Genomic DNA, 13601 nt, shown 5'->3' with positions numbered 1-13601 from the left:
TGGGCCTAACGGGTTCCGAAGTACGACTTTTTTATATATAACTAAATCACAATATAGTGATTATTTACAATAAAAGTAATATGTATTACAAATTGATCTACCACAGAGCGCAGCAGCCATGCTTGTCCCTTTGTAAAGATTACAATCGCGTTATATTTCCCACAATAACGGGCGCGTTCCCGATTTCACATCGTAGTTCCACCCAAGGCTTCGAATTTTCCTCCACCACAGGTTCCAGTTTCACATACAGCTTATATAAGGAACATCAGTACCATTATTCATCAACATCAGACCAGAGTTGAACTGATTTTACAGTGTTCAGCGAAGCACATCTATCTCATAAACATCGAATAAGTTTTTATTCACAATTGCATTCACTAACACCTCATACACAATCCTGACACACTATCCCGAAACGGGTTTTCCTTTGGACAATGTTTTACAGTTACAATACTCCGGGTGGGAATACGGCGTGCCTGCAATTTCTCTCCATAGGAATTTCGTCAAAGAGACTAATCGCTTTGGAGTCCAGGCTTCCTTTCTGGGTTTTCCCGTTGAATTTCAGCAGTCCCATCAAAGTTTCGTGGAGGTCCATGAAAGTTGTGAGGCGGTCTTGGTTGGTTTGGAATGTTTTCATGACTTCGGGGTACTTTTTCTCGAACCATGGTGGAAACATGAAGAAGACAGGCGGAGTGTTGATTTCGACTTTCCCATTGAAAGAGTCTCTGTAGAATAGATGGTAAATCGATGAATTAATAGACCAATATAGGAAAAGGTATTTGGTACTGATATTGGTCTTTATCCCATACCACTTAGTGAGACAAGGAGAAATTAAAGGTCTTGAATAATATCAGTATTTCACAGGTGAAATTTAAAAAAATAAAAAACAAGCACTAAGCAATTTTTTACGCTGACATTTTTTTAAACATTGCGATTCTATAATGATACAAAATACGAGGTTTCCAAAATTCTATTTTTATACAGTCCAAATATGTTTCCGATGGGAGATCAAACAGTCATTATTGAATGTTGATTGTGAATATCCAAATATATGAGAATCCGGCTTATAGAGATCCTATTCTGAAATTGTTCTTCTGGCCATAAATGTAGAAAGATAGCTTGAGCTGAAGAAAAAAAAAACAAAAAACAAAATCTTGAGCACTAAAACTGCTCAAAGCGCTTTACAGGTTCCATGGTCAATAGTACCACTTAACATGTAGGACGAGACATGATGCCTGTTCGTTAGGCAATTTTAAAACATGTTTTTCCGACTGTTACAACGCCATTAACGGCCAGGTACTCATTTAACTCCTGAGTACGGTGAGAAAATGTGAGTAAAGAGCCTTTCCAATGACTCATTTATGCGCCGCTCAGAGCGGGACTCGAATCCAGGACTATGCGATCAGAAAGTGAGTGTCATACTACACGACTACATAGCTACACCCTCATTGCGTGGTGCAAATTTGGTTATAATAACTTCAAAATAATCAAAACTATTTCACTAATCTAGAAACTTAATTTTTGATGTTTATTTTTTTCAGGGGATTAGGGGGTGAGTTTGAAGTTCATTTTATGCAAAAATATCCGATTGGCAATAAATGCAAAATGAAACCGCGACCTGAAAAAAATACAAAGAAACAAAAATGTATTCCCACCTATTTTTTATAAATAAAAACTAAATTTTACTATCTATTATGTTATGACAGAATCCCTCATTGATAGGGTGCATTATATCAGGAAATAAAATAATCTAACTTACCGAAATCTGTTAAACCGGGCACCATGGTCACTGAAGAAGATCGTTATCGTGTTATTCAAAACTCTCTTTTCGTGCAACTCCTGAAAGAAATCGCTGTAAATATTATCGACTCTTCCCGCTTGTTCCTGGTCGTAATGGGTGATGGTATTGTAAAAATTATAGATGAAGTACGGCCTGCTGGTCTTCGGACCGTTGAACAGCGAGGCCATTTGAGTAACGTAATCCATCATTATGTGCAATTCTGGGACCTCTCCGACACAATTCTCTGAAGCCTTACGAACTATCTTCGCCTCCTTGTCAATCAGCAGCCTTAACGCTCGATTGTAGTAATCAAATGTCGGATGTTTAAATCCTCTCTTGAGATAATGATACACCGCTATGTCAGTTGCGTCGAACCCCATCGCTGTTCGGTATCCAGCTTTTTGGTAATGATGCCAGATAAATTTGTCTTCGAGGACATCCAGATATAAGGTCTTATTCCAAAATTTCATCAAGTAAGGATACCGGTGTCCAGTGTGAAAGGCTATTACGTTCGGGAATGTGTTGTCACCGACCTTATTGAATTTATTAAGTTCCTTGGCATTCAAATTGTTAATGATAAACTGTCTGGTCTTCGGCATTGTGCGTGCAAAGTTCTGTTTTGACATTCCGTCCATACCGATAATGAGAACACTCATGGTTTCCGAGGGAGAGTTTTCTTCAACGTGTTTCTTGTAGTTCGTCTCACACCGTTCCTCTACTTTCGGTTTGAGCAACACTCGACTCTTAAATGTCTGACTGACGACCGTGTCGTTCAAGTAACACTGCGCCCAGACGTGTTCATCTTCGTCTGTCAGCTGTAAAGATGTGTTCAGAAACGGCTGAGACCAATCAAAAATGCGCAAATCGCTATCATCTTCGTCGTCCGACTGCGCCACAGCTACACGCGTGTATTTGCAGTAGTCTAGATTTCCGATGGTTGCGTTGACTTTGGTCCAGTTAATTTGAAGTTTGTTTTCATTATCGATGTAAACTATGAAAGGCAATCCTTTTGTGCAGTTTATCGGTGTGTTTATATATGCTATATACTTCTCGTTTTTTGGGTCGAACGGATCTACCTGTTGAAATGGGCAACCTTCATTTTCATCCTTATCATCATTATCATCATCAATATTTTCTGGCTTAGTTGACGAAGACTCAATGGTGACCATCGAAGACTGTTTTGGAGTCACCAGTCGTGTTGTTGTCGATGTGCTTATAATTTCTTCTGTCGTTGACGTTGTGATCGACGATAATGATGGTATTGAATAGGAGATACTTCCTGCCTGTTCAATACTATTATTATCATTAACGTATGTTCTTCCTTTGAAAATGCGAGGTATGCCAGAGCTTGTGAAGCAAAGCACAACACAGAAGAAGGTAACAAGAATCGCAAATCGCTTTTTCAGATGTGAAAGCATGCTTGTATCTGAAATGTTAGAAAAAAAAGTGTTACATTTATTATGACTGTCTCTTCGAAAGAGACTAACATCATAAAGAAATCTAAGGATCTCCATGCGCATTTAATGTCAAATCGGTAAACATAGCATTTGAGTAATGATGGTATGCGGAACCTTCCAAATATATAGTCTGTTATGGCAAATTAAGGGCTAACCCACACCGGAGACTGACTCCGACGACCCTCTGCTGGCTTCCGAATAAAGACGTCGGGCACGGACAAAATACTAAGAATAAATAGAAGAGCCTCTAGGTAGGTCCAGCGGTTCTTCTCTTTATTCTTAGTATTTTAGTATATTATTATTTTGTCCGTGCCCGACGTCCTTATCCGAAAGACGGCAGAGGACGGCAGTGCTGGGTCGTCGAGTCATGGTCCAGTCAGTGTGGACGAGGCCTTAGACGTTCAGTTAATTCATCCACGACCTGACGGATATCCAGAAACAGTAGGCGAAGTGACAACAACTCATGAAAATGAGCATGTAAAGGAAGAAATTAACAGATGTATAACGGTATCAGTCAGATATCAGTAAAAAAAAAAAAATTAAAAAAAAAGCTTCATGAGTTGTCATTTCGCCTGCAGTTTCTGGGCATCCGTCCAGCTGTGGATGAATTAACTGAACGTCTAAATGGGCTATAAGAGATAATCCAATGAAACGAGAGAAAAATTGAGCTTTTATATAGCGCAATATCCACTAAACGTACTCAAGGCGCTTTACATGGGGCACCTGGCCAACAGCAACATTTAACATGTAGGGCGGAACATGACGCCTATTAGGCGACATTGTATTATTTTCGGACAGAGACAACGCTGTTAACAGCCAGATACTCATTTTACACCCGAGGGAATGTGAGTAAAGCGCCTTCTCCAATGACTCAACTTTGCGCCGAGCGAGGCTCGAACCCAATACCTTCTGATTCGAAAGTGAGCGACATACCACTAGACCACATAGTCGCAGGAATCACCCAGCTGAAGTAAGAAACTTCGAAAACCCGTGCCAAATATTGTTTTTTGAATTCTTGGCATGAAACCCTCCACTCTTTTGGATCCAAGATCCTTGGGAGTGTATGTAGCCAGTCCTTATGATGACTTACAATGAATTGGTTACATAAAGGTGGCATAACTATTTCAGTAACATGATGTATAGGCTGATTCTTAGGATTACGGGACGTAAAAGAGCGATGATGGATGATGATCTTTGTTGACGAAAATAAGATACCATTGATCGCTCTGAAACCAGATGATAAATTCCACCAGGTATATATCCAGTCCTTCTGAAGAGTGGTTTACGCTTCCAATGGGTATGATCTGTGCTCGAGGTCATTGGTCACATTGCGAAATGTGCTCAAAGTTGGTTTCATCTGGGATGATTGAACTTCCATTCGAAGTCCAATAGAAGCGATCCAGAGGAAGACAGAAAATTATATAATATTTGAATAACCTGAAAATGGCAAAACAGTTATTTTTAAAACAACGCAGACTTCATGCGCTCCGCAGAGGATCGTGATACGTGGAAACAGCTGACAGAAAACGTGCCCAAGAGTACAAGCCACGATAGATGATGAATACAAGTTTAATTTGTGAGAACTACTCATAAATATGGCTGGCTAAAGACAATAACAAATAGATGAATGGCTCAATTTCGTTCTATCTATGTTTTTACCTGGTACACTAATGGGAGCGATCTATATTCAGCTTTTCGTTCAACCGAGTCACCGATCACATGATTTGTTGCTGTCCAACGATTGGATATTTCTAATAAATGTAAACACGCTGCTTTTTAAAAAATAAAAGTTGTAAACATACCCATGTGTCAAGCTGAACAAAATGACCAATCGTGATGTAAGATATTTCAAAATCTGTGAACACTTTTCACTATGTGTGGTCACTTTGAGAACGTTTTGCAATGTGACCAATGACCTCGAGCACACGGAACGTTAATTTAGATCATCCCCATTCAAAATCGAATCAAACTAGTTTGCCATGTAAACAAAAGGAGTGTTGCTTCAAACAATAACAGCAAGACAAATCTAATGCTTTTCCATTTATTTCTCTACTAATCCCATTCACATCTCTTGCGTATGCGTACCACTTCCGCTCTTATGTTCAATACAATAAATTTAGTATGTACGTAAATATTTACTTATCCGATACAAAAATTTAAAGGTACCTATCGACCTATCAATAAAATGTAGTATAGAAAAATAAAGGGAGTAAAAATGACTCATAAAAGATTCAAAACAAATTTACGTTTACGGTTCATATGATTTGTTAATTAATTGAAGTGCACTCAATTGTGAGACTCCGTGCTCAAAGGTGTGGAATTGATAGTTGAACTAAAGAGGATAGATATAGATAAGGTTTGTGAAGAGGAAAAGCCGGTAGAGAGGATATAATATATTGTATGTAATTACGCGTAGATTAAACTACAGTTTACCTTGTTTTATATCTTTTATGGGAGTCATTTTTATTCCCCTTTATTGTTCTATACATTTTATCCGATACACCTAGTAATATCATCATAACCACCTCCCCTCCCCCCCCCCCCCCCCCCTCATCTCATTATCAATATTCATTTACTCGGCATAAAAATCTGCTAACCACCAAGACGGTCTTCTGTTCCTTAATAGGGTTCAACAGTCGTGACGTCGCTTCCCTCGCAATGACGCATTGTAACATAGTAACTGGTTCTAAACTATCGGAACAATGGCGGACGCCCTTATGAAATCCGTCTTCGACGAGCATAAAAGTGTATCCAGAGGAGAAAAACATTTAAAATCTAATCATGTTTTGACTTTTATACATTCTGATCACATGACATGTGAAAAGTTCTAGTCAGCATAAAGAATAAAAAGTACCGATTTTCTTTGTTTAGAATCAAGCTTCTGGTTGCTGGGCGAACGTGACATCAGACATTGAATCCTATTCTCTTTGACGAATAAAACCGTTCTCTTCCGAACATCCATCTCCATCACCCTGAGCCTTGTATCCTCGGATTGCATCGCTCAATGGGCATGATCTATATTAACTTCTCATGTGCTCGAGGTCATTGGTCACATTGCTAAATGTGCTCAAAGTGACCCACATAGTGAAAAGTGTTCACAGATTTTGAAATATCTAACATTACGATTGGTCATTTTGTTCAGCTTGACACAAGGGTATGATTACAACTTTCATAAACAAAGCAACGTGTTGACATGTGTTAAGAAATATCCAATCGTTGAACAGCAACAAATCATGTGATTGATGGCCTGGTTGGACGAAAACATGAATATAGATCGCTCCCATTTCTCCCTCTCTTTCGTTGTTTACATCGCCTCTTTCCGTCTGCCTGTTTTCACACACATACGAATGTCACAAACATGACGATTTGTCCCTTTCACTTCAACAACCAACTCTGACATAATGCCAAAGAGCGTGTAGGTAACGATTGTTATGTTACCAAGAGCTCTCACTTCCCGCTTTTGGTGAAGCCACGCATCTTCCGTCTTCTACTCGTATTTTCTTCATTGTATCAGTAAACCAAGCGCGCATGATACACGCGGAGCACACCCACCTCGCTGTCTCGCCTGGCACGCGACAATAGCATTGCGGTTAAGAGAAGTGAGAGCTCTTGGTAACTACGTTACCCTCCACACTCTTTGCTATTACTTCTGCTTTCCCCCATTAAAACAATACATCGATCGATAGTTGGCTTTACATAGACAACGTCCCCTGTTTTATAAGGATTGTTTGTATTCTCCTGGTTCCAAAATCCTTGAAAGTGTGTATGTAACCAGTCCTTTGGCGAACTAATAACGAACAAGTTATCTATTGAATCATAAGGTGGCAAAACTATTTTAGCAGGAAATAAGCGTTTTGGGGTTTCGACGAGAGGCTTTATAGAAATATGCTTATTATGATTATAATATAGATAGAATGCGCTTGGCCAAGGAGTTCACAACATTGCCATCCGGAAGTATAACGGAACAACACACAAACTCTGTGTAACCATGAACTTTTATAGTCTGGTTAATACAGTTTAGTGAGAACAACTCACAAACGCGGGTGGCAAAAACAATAACAAAGGCCTGAGTGACGTCATCTTCGAACTATCTATATATAGTATGCTCTTGGCTAAAAAATAGATAAAAGCCATGATTTTTCTTCATAATACTATCGATTAGACATCCGAACCCACATATGAAACTGACAATATTTTGCGTCGTTTTTTTTTTTAGATTTCCATTACAAAAATGAGCCCATAAGGAATTGGGTTATCAGACCTGCAAATAAGTGCACATCGCTATGAAAACATTATTGTGATTCCGTTATTCTATTTAAATCCAATACTCGGTTTGAACACGTCACTTTAAGTTAAAATTCACTTTTTTAAATATCTATTTTAACCCACGTGCACATATAGATAGTATGCAGATGACGTCACTCAGGCATTTGTTATTGTTTTTGCCATCCGCGTTTGTGGGTTGTTCTCACTAAACTGTATTAACCAGACTATAAAAGTTCATGGTTACACAGAGTTTGTGTGTTTGTCCGTTATACTTCCGGATGGCAATGTTGTGAACTCCTTGGCCAAGCGCATTCTATCTATTGGGAGGTCTGGTAAGCGAACTCTAGATAGTTCGAAGATGACGTCACTCATGTCTTTGTTATTGTTTTTTGCCATCGGCGTTTATGAGTAATGCTCACTGAACTGTATTAACCCGACTATAAAAGTTCATGGATACACACAGTTTTGTGTGTTGGTCCGTTATACTTCCGGATGGCAAAGTTATGAGCTTCTTAGCTCAGAAAAGTGAGTGGAGCAGGCACTTATGTTGGTAACAACAAGATATGAAGTGAATAGAAAAGTGCCAGAAGACAATAGAGAATAAAAAATTTTCGCGGCGGTGGTGGGGTTTGAACCTGCGACCTTATTGGTACGACAACTCCGCCTGGCAGGTGAGAGCGTGGCTCTACCGTGTGAGCTATCCACGAACACAAAAATATTCGTTTCAAACTCAAAGTCATTACTAGATCCCTCTCTCACCCACTTCTTGAGACCGCCGATTCGTTCGTACACCACCATCGCGAATAATTTTGACCAGCAGTTAAGCTTAATAGCCAATATTCTCAACACAAACATATAACATAGAAACGATTGAGACATTGAGTATGCTCCGGTGTATGGGGTGAATTTTTAATTCAGAAAAGTGAGTGGAGCAGGCACTTATGTTGGTAACAACAAGATATGAAGTGAATAGAAAAGTGCCAGAAGACAATAGAGAATAAAAAATTTTCGCGGCAGTGGTGGGGTTTGAACCTGCGACCTTATTGGTACGACAACTCCGCCTGGCAGGTGAGAGCGTGGCTCTACCGTGTGAGCTATCCACGAACACAAAAATATTCGTTTCAAACTCAAAGTCATTACTAGATCCCTCTCTCACCCACTTCTTGAGACCGCCGATTCGTTCGTACACCACCATCGCGAATAATTTTGACCAGCAGTTAAGCTTAATAGCCAATATTCTCAACACAAACATATAACATAGAAACGATTGAGACATTGAGTATGCTCCGGTGTATGGGGTGAATTTTTAATTCAGAAAAGTGAGTGGAGCAGGCACTTATGTTGGTAACCACAAGATATGAAGTGAATAGAAAAGTGCCAGAAGACAATAGAGAATAAAAATTTTTCGCGGCGGTGGTGGGGTTTGAACCTGCGACCTTATTGGTACGACAACTCCGCCTGGCAGGTGAGAGCGTGGCTCTACCGTGTGAGCTATCCACGAACACAAAAATATTCGTTTCAAACTCAAAGTCATTACTAGATCCCTCTCTCACCCACTTCTTGAGACCGCCGATTCGTTCGTACACCACCATCGCGAATAATTTTGACCAGCAGTTAAGCTTATTCGCGATGGTGGTGTACGAACGAATCGGCGGTCTCAAGAAGTGGGTGAGAGAGGGATCTAGTAATGACTTTGAGTTTGAAACGAATATTTTTGTGTTCGTGGATAGCTCACACGGTAGAGCCACGCTCTCACCTGCCAGGCGGAGTTGTCGTACCAATAAGGTCGCAGGTTCAAACCCCACCACCGCCGCGAAAATTTTTTATTCTCTATTGTCTTCTGGCACTTTTCTATTCACTTCATATCTTGTTGTTACCAACATAAGTGCCTGCTCCACTCACTTTTCTGAATTAAAAATTCACCCCATACACCGGAGCATACTCAATGTCTCAATCGTTTCTATGTTATATGTTTGTGTTGAGAATATTGGCTATTAAGCTTAACTGCTGGTCAAAATTATTCGCGATGGTGGTGTACGAACGAATCGGCGGTCTCAAGAAGTGGGTGAGAGAGGGATCTAGTAATGACTTTGAGTTTGAAACGAATATTTTGTGTTCGTGGATAGCTCACACGGTAGAGCCACGCTCTCACCTGCCAGGCGGAGTTGTCGTACCAATAAGGTCGCAGGTTCAAACCCCACCACCGCCGCGAAAATTTTTTATTCTCTATTGTCTTCTGGCACTTTTCTATTCACTTCATATCTTGTTGTTACCAACATAAGTGCCTGCTCCACTCACTTTTCTGAATTAAAAATTCACCCCATACACCGGAGCATACTCAATGTCTCAATCGTTTCTATGTTATATGTTTGTGTTGAGAATATTGGCTATTAAGCTTAACTGCTGGTCAAAATTATTCGCGATGGTGGTGTACGAACGAATCGGCGGTCTCAAGAAGTGGGTGAGAGAGGGATCTAGTAATGACTTTGAGTTTGAAACGAATATTTTTGTGTTCGTGGATAGCTCACACGGTAGAGCCACGCTCTCACCTGCCAGGCGGAGTTGTCGTACCAATAAGGTCGCAGGTTCAAACCCCACCACCGCCGCGAAAATTTTTTATTCTCTATTGTCTTCTGGCACTTTTCTATTCACTTCATATCTTGTTGTTACCAACATAAGTGCCTGCTCCACTCACTTTTCTGAATTAAAAATTCACCCCATACACCGGAGCATACTCAATGTCTCAATCGTTTCTATGTTATATGTTTGTGTTGAGAATATTGGCTATTAAGCTTAACTGCTGGTCAAAATTATTCGCGATGGTGGTGTACGAACGAATCGGCGGTCTCAAGAAGTGGGTGAGAGAGGGATCTAGTAATGACTTTGAGTTTGAAACGAATATTTTTGTGTTCGTGGATAGCTCACACGGTAGAGCCACGCTCTCACCTGCCAGGCGGAGTTGTCGTACCAATAAGGTCGCAGGTTCAAACCCCACCACCGCCGCGAAAATTTTTTATTCTCTATTGTCTTCTGGCACTTTTCTATTCACTTCATATCTTGTTGAGCTTCTTAGCCAGGTGCATACTATCTACGTATAAGGTTGATTTTACATCAGTGTTTTGAGAGTATGACATTGCGCCCATAACACTATGGGTTATTAGACCTGCGAATTGGTATACCTCAGTTTCAGACCATCATAACACTAGATTTAGTTGGTGAGTCACATATTGATAGTTTGCGTTCAACGAATATACTCACAATATCCGTCAGCCGGATATAAATTACTAACACGCTACACTATGTATATCCTTGAACATATATTATATCTGCTTGACTGAGAAGCTCACAACATTGCCATCCGGAAGTAAAACGGACCAACACACATGACACTCTGTAACCATGAACTTTTATAGTTTGGTTAATACAAGTTTAGTGAGAATTACTCATAAACGTGGACGGCAAAAACAATAACAAAGACTGAAGTGACGTCAACTTCATTCTATCTATATATAGATAGAATGCGCTTGGCCAAGGAGTTCACAACATTGTCATCCGGAAGTATAACGGACCAACACACAAACTCTGTGTAACCATGAACTTTTATAGTCTGGTTAATACAGTTTAGTGAGAACAACTCACAAACGCGGATGGCAAAAACAATAACAAAGGCCTGATTGACGTCATCTGCATACTATCTATAGTCTTGATATTTCTCATAAACATGGCTGGCTAAAACAATAACAAAGAACTGAGTGACGTCAATTTCTTTCCTTCAATCAGTTCGGATCTCATTTGCCAAATGATAACTTTTTAAGTGAAAATGGTTTTGAAGATCTATATTTTAAAATAAGATATTTACTTTTAAAACTCACTCAAACGCAGGGAATAATATCCGTGTATGATTTGTAGGTCAGTTGATACAACGACACCCAATAACAGTTGTTTATCTTTCGGTGAAATTATTATGTCAGCCACGACCAATACATATAAGTTAAAATTTATCTTAAACTTCAATTTTAAGCTCGTAAGAAACAGTTTGAGGTACAGTCGTACATTACGAGGTTTTAATGAACGTGCGCAGTGTGCGTGCTTAAATGAAAGAGATAGATAGCAAGAGAGAGAGAGAGAGAGAGGGAGAGAGAGAGAGAGAGAGAGAGAGAGAGAGAGAGGGAGAGAGAGAGAGAGAGAGAGAGAGAGAGCATGATTTGTGTTATTGGAAAGATAGTATGTGTTTTGCTAAGAAGCTCACAAAATTGCCATCTGGAAGTATAACGGACCAATACACAAAACTATGTGTAACCATGAACTTTAATAGTCTGGTTAATACAGTTTAGTGAGAATTATTCATAAACGTGGATGGCAAAAAAAAAATAAATAATAAAGACCTGATTGACGTCATCTTCGCTCTGTCTATCGTCTCAGTCTTTTTTTTTTTCACGTGTGTGAATTCAGTTGGTGTGAAATATGTTTCTGATCACACGCATGACAATATGAATAAGTGACGCACTGTTTAACTCAGTCAACCCTAACACCGACTATATCCGTAGTTTACATGAACTTACTTCTACCCAATACTAATGTATTACATTTTTCTGAGACAAATTATACACAATACACAAAACCTGAGCTTACTTCTACCCAATACTAATGTATTACATTTTTCTGAGACAAATTATACACAATACACAAAACCTGAGCTTACTTCTATCCAATACTAATGTATTACATTTTTCTGAGACAAATTATACACAATACACAAAACCTGAGCTTACTTCTACCCAATGCTAATTTATTACATTTTTCTCAGACAAATTATAGGCGAAGTATCAAAGCTATATTTTTTCTTGACATGTGACGTCGTAGTTGAATAAAACTATCTATGTACATGCTCATTTTTAATACATTTTTAAAAATACAATTTTGAAAAGTACAAAAATCTGTAGGATTGAGTGAGTTGAATAAAAATAATAATATGGTATTGTGATGAAATGGATCTACTATATCCACGATGCAGGTCCTATCGTGTTGTCTTTCAATGGACACAATCTCACTGCGGCACCAGAGGTAATGAAGTTGTAGATGCACTCGCCAAGGAAGGAACCAGACTGCTACAGAAGGATGATGATTCATCGTATAGATAGTATGCGCTTGGCTAAGAAGCTCAAAACATTGCCATCCGGAAGTTGAACGGACCAACACACAAAACTATGTGCAACCATGAACTTTTATAGCAACCATTAATAAGATGTTATCACTCTGAAACCAGAGGTATAATGTAGATAGTTCGAAGATGACGTCACTCAGGACTTTGTTATTGTTTTTTTTTTCCATCCGCGTTTATGAGTTATGCTCACTGAACTGTATTAACCCGACTTTAAACGTTAATGAATACATACAGTTGTGTGTGTTGGTCCGTATACTTCCGGATGGCAATGTTGTGAACTTCTTAGCCAAGCGCATACTATCTATATCCCGTCGAGTTGATTTGTCTTTAATGTATATCACTCTTTTGTTCTCTTTTGTTAGTATGCGCTTGGCCAAGAAGTTCATAATTATTAAACAATTGCAATAATTGCCCGTACATTGATAAATTGACCATAAGGGAGTAATTTGTATTGGAAAATATTGATTTTATTTGTCGACCGTGCACTAACTATCCTCACATCCTCTGAATCTCCCCTCTTCTCAAATTCTATTAGGTTTGATTCAAACAATACTAGCGTTAGGGGCATGCCCCAAACAAAAGAAAAATGTTATTGAGTTGTTAATTTTATTGATCGGTGACCAGGATAAAGCTACAGGATTTTGCATGATGAGTTCTTATAATAATATAAAATATATACCATGTATAATATGATAATAATAATAATAATAATAATAATAATAATAATAATAATAATAATAATAATAATAATAATAATAATAATAATAATAATAATAATAATAATAATAATAATAATAATAATAATAACAATAATAATAATAATAAATAATAATAATAATAATAATAATAATAATAATAATAATAATAATAATAATAATAATAATAATAATAATAATAATAATAATAATAATAATAATAATAATAATAATAATAA

The 13601-nt window shown here is 38.5% G+C and overlaps 1 protein-coding gene across 1 annotated transcript; it reads right to left on the bottom strand.

Annotated features, from left to right (window-relative positions):
• Nucleotides 1–445: 445 nt before the first annotated feature.
• Nucleotides 446–11551, bottom strand: LOC144959279 (uncharacterized). The gene is made up of 3 exons (XM_078891822.1): nt 11376–11551; nt 1760–3206; nt 446–725 (listed from the first exon to the last, which is right to left on the bottom strand). The coding sequence occupies exons 2-3, from the start codon at nt 3196–3198 to the stop codon at nt 446–448; spliced, it is 1719 nt and encodes a 572-aa protein (XP_078747948.1). The 5' UTR covers nt 3199–3206; nt 11376–11551.
• Between the last annotated feature and the right edge of the window lie 2050 nt (nt 11552–13601).

Source organism: Berghia stephanieae, chromosome 13 (assembly GCF_034508935.2).
Source record: "Berghia stephanieae isolate SIO BIC M18660-M18661 chromosome 13, UCSD_Bste_1.3, whole genome shotgun sequence".
In the NCBI taxonomy this organism is placed as follows: Eukaryota; Metazoa; Mollusca; class Gastropoda; order Nudibranchia; family Aeolidiidae; genus Berghia; species Berghia stephanieae.
This window is presented reverse-complemented; position numbering and strand designations above follow the sequence as displayed.